The following is a 12289-nucleotide window of genomic DNA, read 5'->3' as shown; positions in this document are numbered from 1 at the left end:
CTGGTGGAGGGTCTTCCCTTGATGTTGATGGCTGCTGCTGATCAAGGTGGTGTTGCCAAGGGCTAGGGGGGCTATAACAATTTCTTTTTTTTAAATATATTTTATTGATTTTTTACAGAGAGGAAGGGAGAGGGATAGAGAGTTAGAAACATCGATGAGAGAGAAACATCGATCAGCTGCCTCCTGCACACTCCGTACTGTGTATGTGCCCACAACCAAGGTACATGCCCTTGACCAGAATCGAACCCGGGACCCTTGAGTCCGCAGGCAGACGCTCTATCCACTGAGCTGAACCAGTTAGGGCAACAATTTCTTGAAATAAGACCACAACGAAGTTTGCCACATCTATTGACTCTCCCTTTCACAGATGAATTCTCTGTAGCATGTGATGTTGTTTCATAGCATTTTACCCACCGTAGAACTTCTTTCAAAATTGGAGTCAATCCCCCAAACCTTGTGACTGCTTTATCAACTAAGCTTGTGTAATATTCTACGTCCTTTGTTATTATTTCAACACTCTTCCCAGCATCTTCACCAGGAGTCGATTCTATCTCTAGAAACCATTTTCTCTGCTCATCCGTAAGAAGCAACTCTTCCAGGATTAATGAAGTGTAGCCACCTTCATTAATTATCCTCGCTGGATAACTTGCTGCAGCATCTACATCAGCACTTGCTGCTTCACCTTGCACTTTTATGTGTCAGAGATGCTCTTTCCTTAAACCTCATGAACCAACCTCTGCTCTCTCAGCCGTCATAGAAGAGTTAGGGCCTTGCTCTGGATTAGGCTTTGGGTTAAGGAAATGTTGTGGCTGGTTTGATCTACTATCTAGACCACCAAAAACTTTCTCCATATCAGCAATAAGGCTGCTATGCTTTCTTATCATTTCTGTGTTCACTGGAGCAGCACTTTTAATTTCCTTCAAGAACTTTCCTTTTGCATATACAACTTGGCTAACTGTTTGGCACACCAGGCCTAGCCTTCAGCCAGTTTTGTCTTTTGGCATGCGTTTTTTTTTCCTAAGCTTATTATTTTTTTAGCTTTTGATTTAAAGAGAGACATGTGATTATTCCTTCACTGGAACACTTAGAGGCCATCGTAGGGTTATTATTGGCCAAATTTCAATATTGTTGTGACTCAGAGTTTAGGGAGGCCTGAGGAGAGGGAGAGAGATGGGGGAATGGCCAGTAGGTGGAACACACACAACATTTAACAATTAAGTTCACTGTCTGATATGGGCATGGTTGGTGGTACCCTAAAGCAATTACAACAATAACATCAAAGGTCACTAATCACAGATCACCATAACAAAAATAAAAATGATGAAAAAGTCTGAAATATTGCAAAAATTACTAAAATGTGACACAGAGTGAGCAAATGCTGTTGAAAAAAAAATGGTGCTGATAGCCGGATGCAAGATTACCACAAACCGTCAATTTGTAAACAATGCAATATTGAGAAGCACAGTAAAACGAGATATGCCTCTCGTGAGTGAGCAGGAGGCAAGTCCCTGCTCTACAGAAGTTTCATGGCATGAGTTCATCTGCATAACTTTTGCTTTTCCATGGTCAGCTCTTGTTCATTAGCCATGACCAAAAATTGGCATTATCTGACAAATAACACTTTCCTGAGTCCAGAAAACCTTTTATTTTCATGTTAAATCCATATTTATTGTCATACTTTATGTGAACTCAATGTAAGGTCTGAAGAATGTGAATTTAAAATAATATATTCAGATAGAAAGGAAAAGCAAGCCTAGGACAAAAAGTAAAATGGGAATAATAAGATTATCTTCTTCATACAGTTATTATTTGTTTAAACATATGCAGATCCTCTTAAAATTAATTAGATGGCATAAGTGGTCAACTTTATTTTACACATAATAATGTCACATTTTGTTCAATTCTTATGGCACTTATTTGTTAGTGATATTTGATGAGATAGAACTGCATTTTTTCTTTTTAATATGAAATGTTTCATACATACAAAGAGGACAAAGAAAAGAATAAAGCATACCTCATGCATCCATCATTCAGCTTAAGAAATAAAATATTTCTAGTACTTTTGAAGCTTAGGCTTGGAAAAATTTCATATCAGCATGAAAACAATATGTATTCTCCCTTGGGAGTACAATAAATATAGAACTCATCAAGTTTAACAAGTTTAGTCTCCTGGGAAGATATGTACATATCTAAATTTGTTGATTGTGTTGTTCAACTCTCCTCTATCATTATTTATTTTTTATATGTCTGGTCTTTTGATTACAGAGAGAGAAGTGAGTAAAATATCCTACAATGAAGATGGATTTCTCTGTCCTAGTGGTTTTATCTTTTTTTTTTACTTTGTATGTTATTATGTGCACTCAAGTTTAGAATTGTCATGTACAACATGAAATTAAGACTTTTTAAATAGTAGTTTAACCTCTTTATAGTAAAGCTTTTGCCTTAAATAATGTATGTTTGGTATTGTTCTTGTTAATATTTCCCTGGGATATATTTTTTCAACCACTTATTTCAAACATTCTGTGCCTATATAGTTTGGTTATAGCTCCTCTAAACCTTATTTAACTGATTTTTAAAAATCTAATGTGATATAGTATTTGTCTTTCTCTGACTGGCTTATTTTGCTTATAATCTCCTGGTCCATTCATGCTATCTCAAATGGTAAAAGATCCTTCTTTATTACAGCTGCATAGTATTCCATAGTGTATACATACCACAGCTTTTTTATCCATTCATCTACTGATGAGCACTTGCCAGAAAAAGACAAATACCATATGATCTCATTTATGTGGAATCTAATGAACAAAATAAACTGACGAACAAAATAAACTGATGAGCAAAATAGGTCCAGAGACATGGAAGCAAGGAACAGACTGACAAATTTCAGAAGGAAGGGGCAGGGGGCCTGAAAGAGATTAACCGAAGAACTTATGTGCGTATATGCATAGTCCATGGATACAGACAATAGCTTGGTAAAGGCCTGGGGTGAGGTGGGAACCAGGTGGAGAGGGGCAATGGGGGGAAAATGGGTAACATCTGTAATACTTTCAACAATAAAAATAAATTTTGAAAAATCTAATGTGATGACTTCTGTGTTTCAATGATGCTGTAGTCACTGTGGTTCCTGATGTGCTGGATTGTGTCTGCCATCGCATACCATCGCTTCTAATTGTCCTGCTTTGTACATGTTTGTTTGTTTCAATTTCTTGTCTTCTTTGGAATGCTTTTTTTCTCATTCCATGTTTTTCCCTCTTCTAGTTTGGATATTGTATGCTCTATTTCAGATACTTTTGGTGGCTACATAACTAAATTTTTGTTTGCAGTCACTTGTACAAAAGTTAAAACATGTTCTTGGTCAGAGACTCAGTACATGTTGCTAGGGCAGCTGTTTGTGTCAGAGCTGTGTTACCTTTCTGAATGACTGCTCCTGTTTCATTGTTCTCCTTCGAGGATCTCCATACCTTCTTTCCAACTCAAACACGAATTAAAAAGTATTCTTAAATATTTCCCAGCATGTGTGGCAATACAATTTTTCAGGATATTGAGTCCTTGTTTGTAAATTTATTTTTTGTTTTTTCTTTTGTATTTTCTTAAGTGGATTTGATTTGGTGGTTCTCACAATAAATATTAATTCATGGACTCCTTCTACACTTAGCATTTATTTCTGTTTCTTTGGTTTGAGGTATTTTCTTACTCCTACTCCTTAATAATTATTTTCTTTAATACAAGTTTTAAGATTTTCAGTGCTATTTTGTATGGTTACTTTTTAAATAATAGATACCCACAGTTCTTTTTTACTGTGCTATGCTTTTTTTTAATGTAATGTATCCAATAACTTCAATAAATTGATCAAGTATTCTTGCATTTATCAAATAACATATCCCTATATCCTCCTATAAACTGAAATTAACTAGTCTTTAAGTTGAAAAGGTTTCAGATTCTAAAGTACTTTATGTGCTTTAATGATGGGACTTAACTAGGACAAAAACTGTCAATGGGCGAAGCAGGAAAGGTATTTCAGAATTTTAAAAGTAATCAGTAAATTTCTGCTCAAAAGCTATTGATGTCAAAAGGAAAACATAATGAAATCCCAGTACTTCAAGTGCAGTGCTTGGACTAAACTTACTTGGTTCTGCTTCCAGGGAGTGCCAGTTCCCCGCAGTTATGTTAGATGTGGAGGGTCAAGCTAACTTCCTGAGTGAACAAGAGCATGTGTGTGCTCTGTGTCCTAGGGGATACTCACACCCAGCAAAGGAGCTCTGATACACAGATGCATTTGATTAGCCACTTCCCAGGAGCTTCTCTTTTGGGGTAATAGCCAATGACTGTTGGCTAGGCCTAGGATGACTCTCTCTGTTCTCATTCATAAAACTAAGGCATCCTTTCACTGCGGAGTCACTGGATAGCCTAATGTTCTATACAGAACAGCTAATGGTTTCTACTTGTAACGATTTAAGATTGAGGGATTTGAACCAGTGTGGAGGGGAGGGAACTTGAATCATATTAACTGTAGATGTGGGGCATGTAAAAATCTGAATATTTACAAGGTGTGGTTTAGAACATCCAATGTGACTTGGGAGAACCGCCACGTTAAAATATAACGTGTCAGCTATCATTCTGTATATTTTATCAAACACTTGAAGCAAAATACACAGTGTCTAGGAAGAGGCGGGGAAAGAAGATACGTTGTAGAACACAGATTGCCTAGCAACATAGTTTAAAGGTTTTTCCCCTCAAGTATGGATCATACATACATAATGGATTATGGAATCAATTTACGGTGACACTTCTGAAAGATAGTAATCAGTATTAAATTTAGAATAAGATAGAAAACACCAGAGAACATCATATATAGTTATTAGGCTGAGTATTTTGCATAACTTTTGCTTCGGTTATATACGCACAGGAGTGGAAGGTGTTGAGACGTAGTTGAAATACTTTGAAAGCCACCTGTCTAAAAGAGGCAGAGGCATGGAGCGGGTACATGAATTCCACTGTTGGGAACAAACAGTGATTCTATAGAGTCTACTTACACCTGTGTGGTTCAGTGCAGGTAAAATTGGGACTAATAGAATACATGCTAATGCATTTCTTACCTTTGTAGCTAAGATTAGTGGGTAAGTTGCTTTCTATGTTTTGCTTTAGCTCAAAGAGCTGTGAAGGGATTGTCTTCCATCATTTATTTAGTTTGCTACCATTCTCTCTTTCGCCAGGAGATTGCATCAACAATTTGAAAGCTATAAGGAACAAGTGAGAAAAATAGGGGAAGAGGCACGGCGTTGCCAGGGCGAGCACAAAGACGATGCTCCGACTTGTGGCATCTGTCACAAAACAAAGTTTGCGGATGGGTGCGGCCACCTCTGCTCCTACTGCCGCACCAAATTCTGTGCCCGCTGCGGAGGCCGCGTGTCTCTGCGGTCGAACAACGTGAGTATTCTGGGGGTATGAGAGAAATGTTGAATGTGGATACCCATCTGTACGCTCCCCAAGCAGAAATAAAGCGTGCGTGTTAGAGGGCAAACGTGTGCATAAATGTTCACATGAATATGCCCCTCCCTATTTCGTTTTCTTGTTTTTCGTAAGATTCACAGTAGTGTGGTAGTGATGAAAATAATTCATAAAAAGATAGTTTCTACATGTTGTATCTTTTAAAATATATATATATATGTTTTTATTTATTTCAGAGAGGAAAGGAGAAGGAGAGAGAATCATAGGTCAGCTGACTCCTGCTTGCCCCCTACTGGGGATGGAGCCCGCAACCCCAGGCACGTGCCCTTGACCGGAATCCAACCTGGGACCCTTTAGTCCGCAGGCCGATGCTCTATCCACCAAGCCAAACCGGCCAGGGCTATATGTTGTATATTAATAAATTATTCCCAGTCAGAATCAACTGATTTATCTTTAAAAGTAAATTTATTTCCTGAAGAATGCAGTAAACGTAGATATAGTATCATGAGTTGTAAAACTTGAAAGTTATGGCCAGTTCTTGTAAAAAACAAAATAAAACAAAACGCTCCTTTAGTTTCTGCAACGTTGGTTTCAGATTGAATGAAGGTAAAATGCAAAGTAAACTGTATGACATTAAATATAATGTAATTTCATATCATGTTAAAGAAATATAGTGCTTATTTTATCTCATGGAAATTATTCAAATTTTTAAAGAGTATGTTAAAGCGTTTTTAATGTACTTTTTAAAAACTTATTTGTTCTCTATGATATATAGTCTCACTTGATGTAGTTTCCTTAGTTGCCTTACATAACAGCTACTCTTCCATTATGCCAGTACTTTAAATATATTCAAAATTTTGAGGCAATAAGATGTTAATATAAGGGACTTAATATTATAATTTGTGAAATACTAGATTAATTATAATAAGTATTTAGTTTAGAACACGTTTTAATGTTGTACTTTATTATATTCCAAATATTAGTACAATAGAATTATTTATAGGGATGTCTGTATGAGTTTTCTTTGATACAGACCTTCAATGTAATGTAGAAGTTAAGATTATCACAGACAATAGTGCGGTGAAGGCCTGGAAAGGGGGTGGGGTACAAGGGGTCAATAGGAGAAAAAGGGGGACATCATTAATACTTTCAATAAAAAGATAAAATTTAAAGAAGATTATCATATACCTAAATAATTCCCATTGCTAGTTTAAAGAATTTCACATATTATCTAATCATGTATAGACTTTAACTTAATACAAAGTTATATTTAAAAATAACAGGAGTGCTTTAGGCACTCTTGATATCTTCCTAATTTGGAAAATCACTGTTAAAATTGCACTGAACATCCCAATCAGCATTGTATTTTTGGGGAGTGTATTTGAGTAGTAGGTAGGGCATTCTAAAGTATTTTCCAGTAGAATTAAGGCATTCAGTAAAATAGATATTATACTTTAACGTGAGCCTACTATTATCTTTGTGGCTTTGGAAAGATAATTCAATTAAAATAGTTAAAATTAGGTCTTCATGAAATGCATATTTTTATGCTTTATTCTTATAGCCACATAAGTTTTCTTTTTTACTTCTAAAAGTTGTATGCCACCTTAAAGACTTTCTAGAACAACCTTGGGTTAAGATATTGTCTGGCACATAAAAAGTGTGCAAGACCTATTTGTTAATTTTCCTTTATTTAGTATTCTTAAACATACTGTTTTGGAATGAATTCTCACAAACCAGACCTGGGAATGACATTTTAGGGGGCTAATCGGCTGAGTGTTAATGCTGGCTGAATGTGTTTAACATCCCATTGTAAGTTTGAGGCAAACTAATATAAATATAGTTAATAATTGATATATTAAAATATTAGGGCTAAACTCATGTTTTGAAAAGGAACGGTGTTTAAAGAAAATTGAGCTAGGAGAGAATACTTTGGAGTAGACACTCCTAATGTAGTTCATCCATCTTTACTAAACCAAATCCAATTTTGGAAAAAATATCCAAAAGAACAAAATTAAAAAAAAAATAACACAAAACTTAAACTATTTAATTTTGAACATAAGACAAAAAATATAAAACATTATTTTTTGTATGATAGTTAACTGTTGAAATGTGTATTTCAAATAAATATTGCTTGTGGAATAATTTATGGTTAAAACAAAGTAATTTTTACTTATTACAAGCATTTCCCATTCTTAGATTTTTTCAATTTGTAACTATAAATATTTTAATACAAATTTGATAAAATTATTCACACATTTTAATGTATCTTTTAATAATAGGTAGACTATGCTAGTGAATTAAGCTTTCTTTCTGAAGAATGTTTTAAATGTATATTTCATAATCCAATTTCTAAAAATTTTAGAAATTATAGTGCCCAACTTTTGTATCTATCATATAGCAGGATCCATATACATGCATTTTCAATGAAAGATTGAACAGTGACTATTTGGAGGGAAGAGTAAACATTTAATTTTCAATATACCTGTATTTTAATACTTAAGAGTGACATATAATTGTTTTTCTTAAAAATCTATTTATTAATATATGCCTTATTTTTGTTTTTCTCTTCCTCTCTTTCTTCTTTCTTTACTCTGCTTCCTTGGATGCTTTCCCAAAGGAGGACAAAGTGGTTAGAATCCATGATTTCTTTTCTATCATTTGTTATATAATGTTGTGAACTTTATTAAGTGAATGTTTCACCTAGTATTGTTAATCACTATATTTCACAAAGAAATTATATGCTAGAAAGAGCTCATTCCCAGTTCTCATGGGGAAAATAATAAAATGAATATCTAGGAACATTACAGAGTTTATATTAATAGGTAAAGTTTAGGTAGTTTCTGTTCATGGGAATGGTGATATTTAATAATTTAAACCATTATGAACTTATATGTCCTCTTAGCTCTCTGAGTTTTGATGATGTCAGGAGCAATAAAGTCTAAGGGACTTGACCTCTCTTAGCGCTCAGTAGATGCAGAGGTAGGTCATTTGAAACTTTACTGCGAAGGAATGGAATGAACTGACTTAGTGAAGAGAATGGATGTAATTTAAATCAAGAGCTCCAAAAAGTGATTTTTCTATAGAACACAAGTAGCAAAGTTGTCATATTAAACCACATTTTATACCATTTTCTTCTCCCTCGTGCATAGAAATCACACCCTAGGGGAATGAAAGGTCACTTTGAACTCTTATCTGCTGTAGAAACCACAGAGGCTATGCTCAGGAAGATAGGATCCAAGTGGAACCTTCAGCCAGCCTGTCCTTTGAGTGTACACTATACACTTTCATTTGGTATAAATTACAATTTCTCCATAGCTCATTGATTTCCCAATATGAGACTGAGACAGTGAGTATTTGGGGTTCAATATATCAACTCAGCTGCCTTTGTTCAACTGTTTCCAAGTTTAAATGATGTACTGCTGTGCATAAGTAGCAAGCATGACATTAAATTGAACATTAAATGTGTTTTAAAATTTGATGCTAGTATATGTTCAGCAGTGTTTTTCTGTGAAAAAGAAATCAGATTGAAAATTATCTAGTTTGTTTTCACTAAATGTGTTTGTCTTTACCAGTAGTGGTACATGAGATCATTTGGGGGGGCTTTTATTTTAATGTAAAATATACTGTATTAGAAAAAATATAATTAGAATGTTATGTCTTTGGTGTCATGAATATTATTATTTTGGATGAGTCCACTTCAAAAACACATAATTTTTAATTCCTTTAACTAGTAAAAGTTTAAGTAAATAATAATGCTGGTGTTATGTGCACTTGGTGTTAAGACTTCAGCTATTCTTGCAGGGCTGGCCCGACTCATTGTCCCTTTGACAACACTTCCCATAATGATAGGTTATTTGTGCTTATTATGGTTACTGACATTGCAATGAGAGTTTAAGTGGACTTTGTGGTTTTCAGGCTAAAAATAGGGAAGAAATACCTGTAAAATACCATCACTTTCAGTTATTTTCTTCTCTTGATTAGTATGCATATATCAACCATTTATTTTTAAGTAGTTTGTCATATGACATAATTTAATTAAAAAGCTTTTAGCCTTTTGAGGCTGTTCAATGAATTATCTTTCTCATCCAAGAACACTGAAACCAGCTCTTGTCTTACCTGTATTAAAGAAAATAACTGAATATTAAATTACTTGATTGGTGATTCTTTCCTTATTTCTCTGAGCTCTTTCATTTCTGGTAGAGAAATTATAATTTACAGGTGTGTGTGTGTGTGTGTGTGTGTGTGTGTGTGTGTGTGAGTGTGTATGTGTGTGTGTGTTGGTATGAGTAGCAAGGGAAGAGAATGGCACTTTTCTAAAGCAATCTCCTTCTTGATCAATATAAGATTAATGAATTCTACTTAGTTTTAAATTGCTGAATAATTGTGACTACAATACTAGTGTATATGATCTGATCTAAGCATAGCTAACATAATTCTTCCTTTTATTAACTCCAACACAAAGTATTATTGATCACAAATTTTACATCATGGCAGTGTTTTATTTTAAAACCACCCTTAGCCTGAATCAAATCTAACAATATCTTGGAAGATTGTGTACTTGCATATAAATAAAGTGGCTCTCATAAAGAATCACCTTGCATTTGACATAGGTAATAGCTTATAATAGAGGATTATTTTATACAAGTGCACACTCTCATAGGTAAAATTATGGTCATTTACTTCATTGAAAGTCCTCCCAGCTGGTTTAAATTGCTTTTGTCTTTTTTACTCTCTAATTGGTGGCAGAATATTGAATTTAGATAACGCTTTTGATAACATTAGCACTTAGCTATTAGTAAACAAACTGAATTGAATCCTCCAAATTCAGTCCTTTACTGATTATGATTATCTTCAGTATTTTTGGGGGGAGGGGGGACAGGGATAGGGTGATTGATTTGTGAATACAGCAATTAAAAATGAACTTGCTACATTTCTAAATAATCTTTATTTTCACAAAATAGTGTCAGGCTTTATAAGGTAAGACTATTTTGTAATAAACATCAGCAATACTATGAAAAATGGAACCCTACCTAATTTTCTTATTCTTTCAAAATGTGAAAGATGCATATACCTACCTTTTAAACAAGTGTAAAAGATACATTTTTATATCAAGATAGTAACTAATAAGTTATGATTTTTTTTTAAACTGGCTCCTCATGGCTTTTAATTGCTGTTTGTTTTTAGAAATCATGTTAACTGATGCATTGATGAGGCAAGTATAGTTTTGTACTAAAAGTTCATAACAGACTAGGTGGGGTGAAATAGGACAGTGGGGAGTTTGTAACTGGACTTTTTTTAAAATCATTAGGTGTTATTTATGGGATGATCGATTCTTAACAACATAAAGAATTTATCCTTACAGACTTTTCTCTTAAATACCAAATTTATGATTTTTTAAAATCTCTTGCTAGGGTTAGATAAAGAGAAGCAAGTCAGTAGAATAATAACCGTTTTTAAAAATGGTTTGAATGATTACATTAAATATTTATTCTTATTATGAAAAATCTTCTCAAAGTTACCCATATTTCGTCCATGGCATGATGAAGTATGTGATCATAGTTTTCAAACTTCATTATTTTGAGAAAAGCATCTGTAAAAGTTTGCCTAGACCCACTTTCATGTTCTCTTTTTATTTTTCTACATGATTTGACAATGATTTCTCTGCAAAAATGTTCTATTAAAGTCTTTCCAGAAATATAATATAGGCCTAAGTAGGGAAGTTTATAACTATAGATAAAAATATCAATAAGTAATTGTTAGGGTGGTTCAAGGGGAGAACTTTCTCTAAGTAATTTAATAGTTTAGCTTTCTCAAGGTGTCTCTTCTCATTTTGTTGTGCTTGTCAGAGAGAGTAGCAAAACGTCAAACTGTAAAAACTTTTATGTTGGGTAATTCAGAAAGTTGTAAATTTTTTATTCCAAATCTGTTTTAGGAATTTGCTATATTGTTTTTCAAGGGCATGGGATTTTAATTTCTTACATGTAGCATTACTATTCTGGAAATGTTTGCTAATATTCAATAATCATTAGGAAGTTTATGGTTCTTGTTTTGCCCCCAACCTGAAATCACTGTTTAATACACTTTAAAAATTTTGTTTCTGGAAATTACAATTTGACAAGCCGGTGTTAAACACGGATGCATGATAGCACTAAGGGAGTTGCGGCAGGCTGTAGAAACGTAGCCTCTTCTAGTATAAGGGAGCTTTCACAAAGCGAAAGGTAATACCATGGTGAAAAGCCCCTAGTTTTTGTGAACATCTCTTCTTTATATACCAAGGAGTAAGGTTGCAGGTCACATAATAGCTCTGTGGTTAACATTTTGAGGAACTGATGCAGTGTTTTCCCAATCAGCTGAACAGCAATGTTTGAGGGTTCCGATTTCTCCACATTCTTGTCAACACTTGTCTGCCCTTCGCCGCCCCCCCCCACCCCTGCCCCATAATGATCCTGTTTCATGTGAAATAAAATGATATCTCATTGTGCTTTTCATAAGGCTGATTTTAAGCCAAAGTTTGATATTTCCAGGGATCCCCTGTGATTGTGTGGACTTAGGTACATGAATAAAAATGTTTCTAAGTCAGCAATTTCTTGAGAATAGATTTTTCTTAAAAGACAAGCATCTTCAAAGTATTAGAAGTTCAGCTTCTTTCCTCCCTCTGGATTCTTTATTTTCCTTACATTAGAATTATGTAAGTACTTATGAATCTACATAAATCAATCAGAACAGGAGCTCTGTTAAATTTAAGATACCTTGGAATCTAATATCTGGCTAGACTAGCTATCCCTAGGGTACACACGAATTAAGAGATTTTTTTTTTATTGCCAGTTGAAGAGACTATTTT

The 12289-nt window shown here is 34.3% G+C and overlaps 1 protein-coding gene across 4 annotated transcripts in view; it reads left to right on the top strand.

The window, feature by feature from the left end:
- Nucleotides 1-12289, top strand: part of RIMS1 (regulating synaptic membrane exocytosis 1) — a gene marked incomplete at both ends in the record, with an annotated part of 410367 nt that overhangs the window by 187425 nt on the left and 210653 nt on the right. For 2 of the 4 annotated variants that reach the window (XM_079780198.1, XM_079780196.1), the window contains 2 exons: nt 5214-5427; nt 8066-8125. In XM_079780198.1, coding sequence (XP_079636324.1) covers nt 5214-5427; nt 8066-8125 — 274 coding nt within the window. Of the gene's footprint in view, nt 1-5213; nt 5428-8065; nt 8126-12289 lie in introns of those variants that run through there. The other 2 variants (XM_079780197.1, XM_079780191.1) reach the window with 2 other exon arrangements.

The sequence above is a fragment of the Cnephaeus nilssonii genome (assembly GCF_951640355.1).
Source record: "Cnephaeus nilssonii genome assembly, chromosome: 9".
In the NCBI taxonomy this organism is placed as follows: Eukaryota; Metazoa; Chordata; class Mammalia; order Chiroptera; family Vespertilionidae; genus Cnephaeus; species Cnephaeus nilssonii.
Note: the sequence above shows the minus strand (reverse complement) of the source record. Positions and strands in the feature narration are given on the sequence as shown.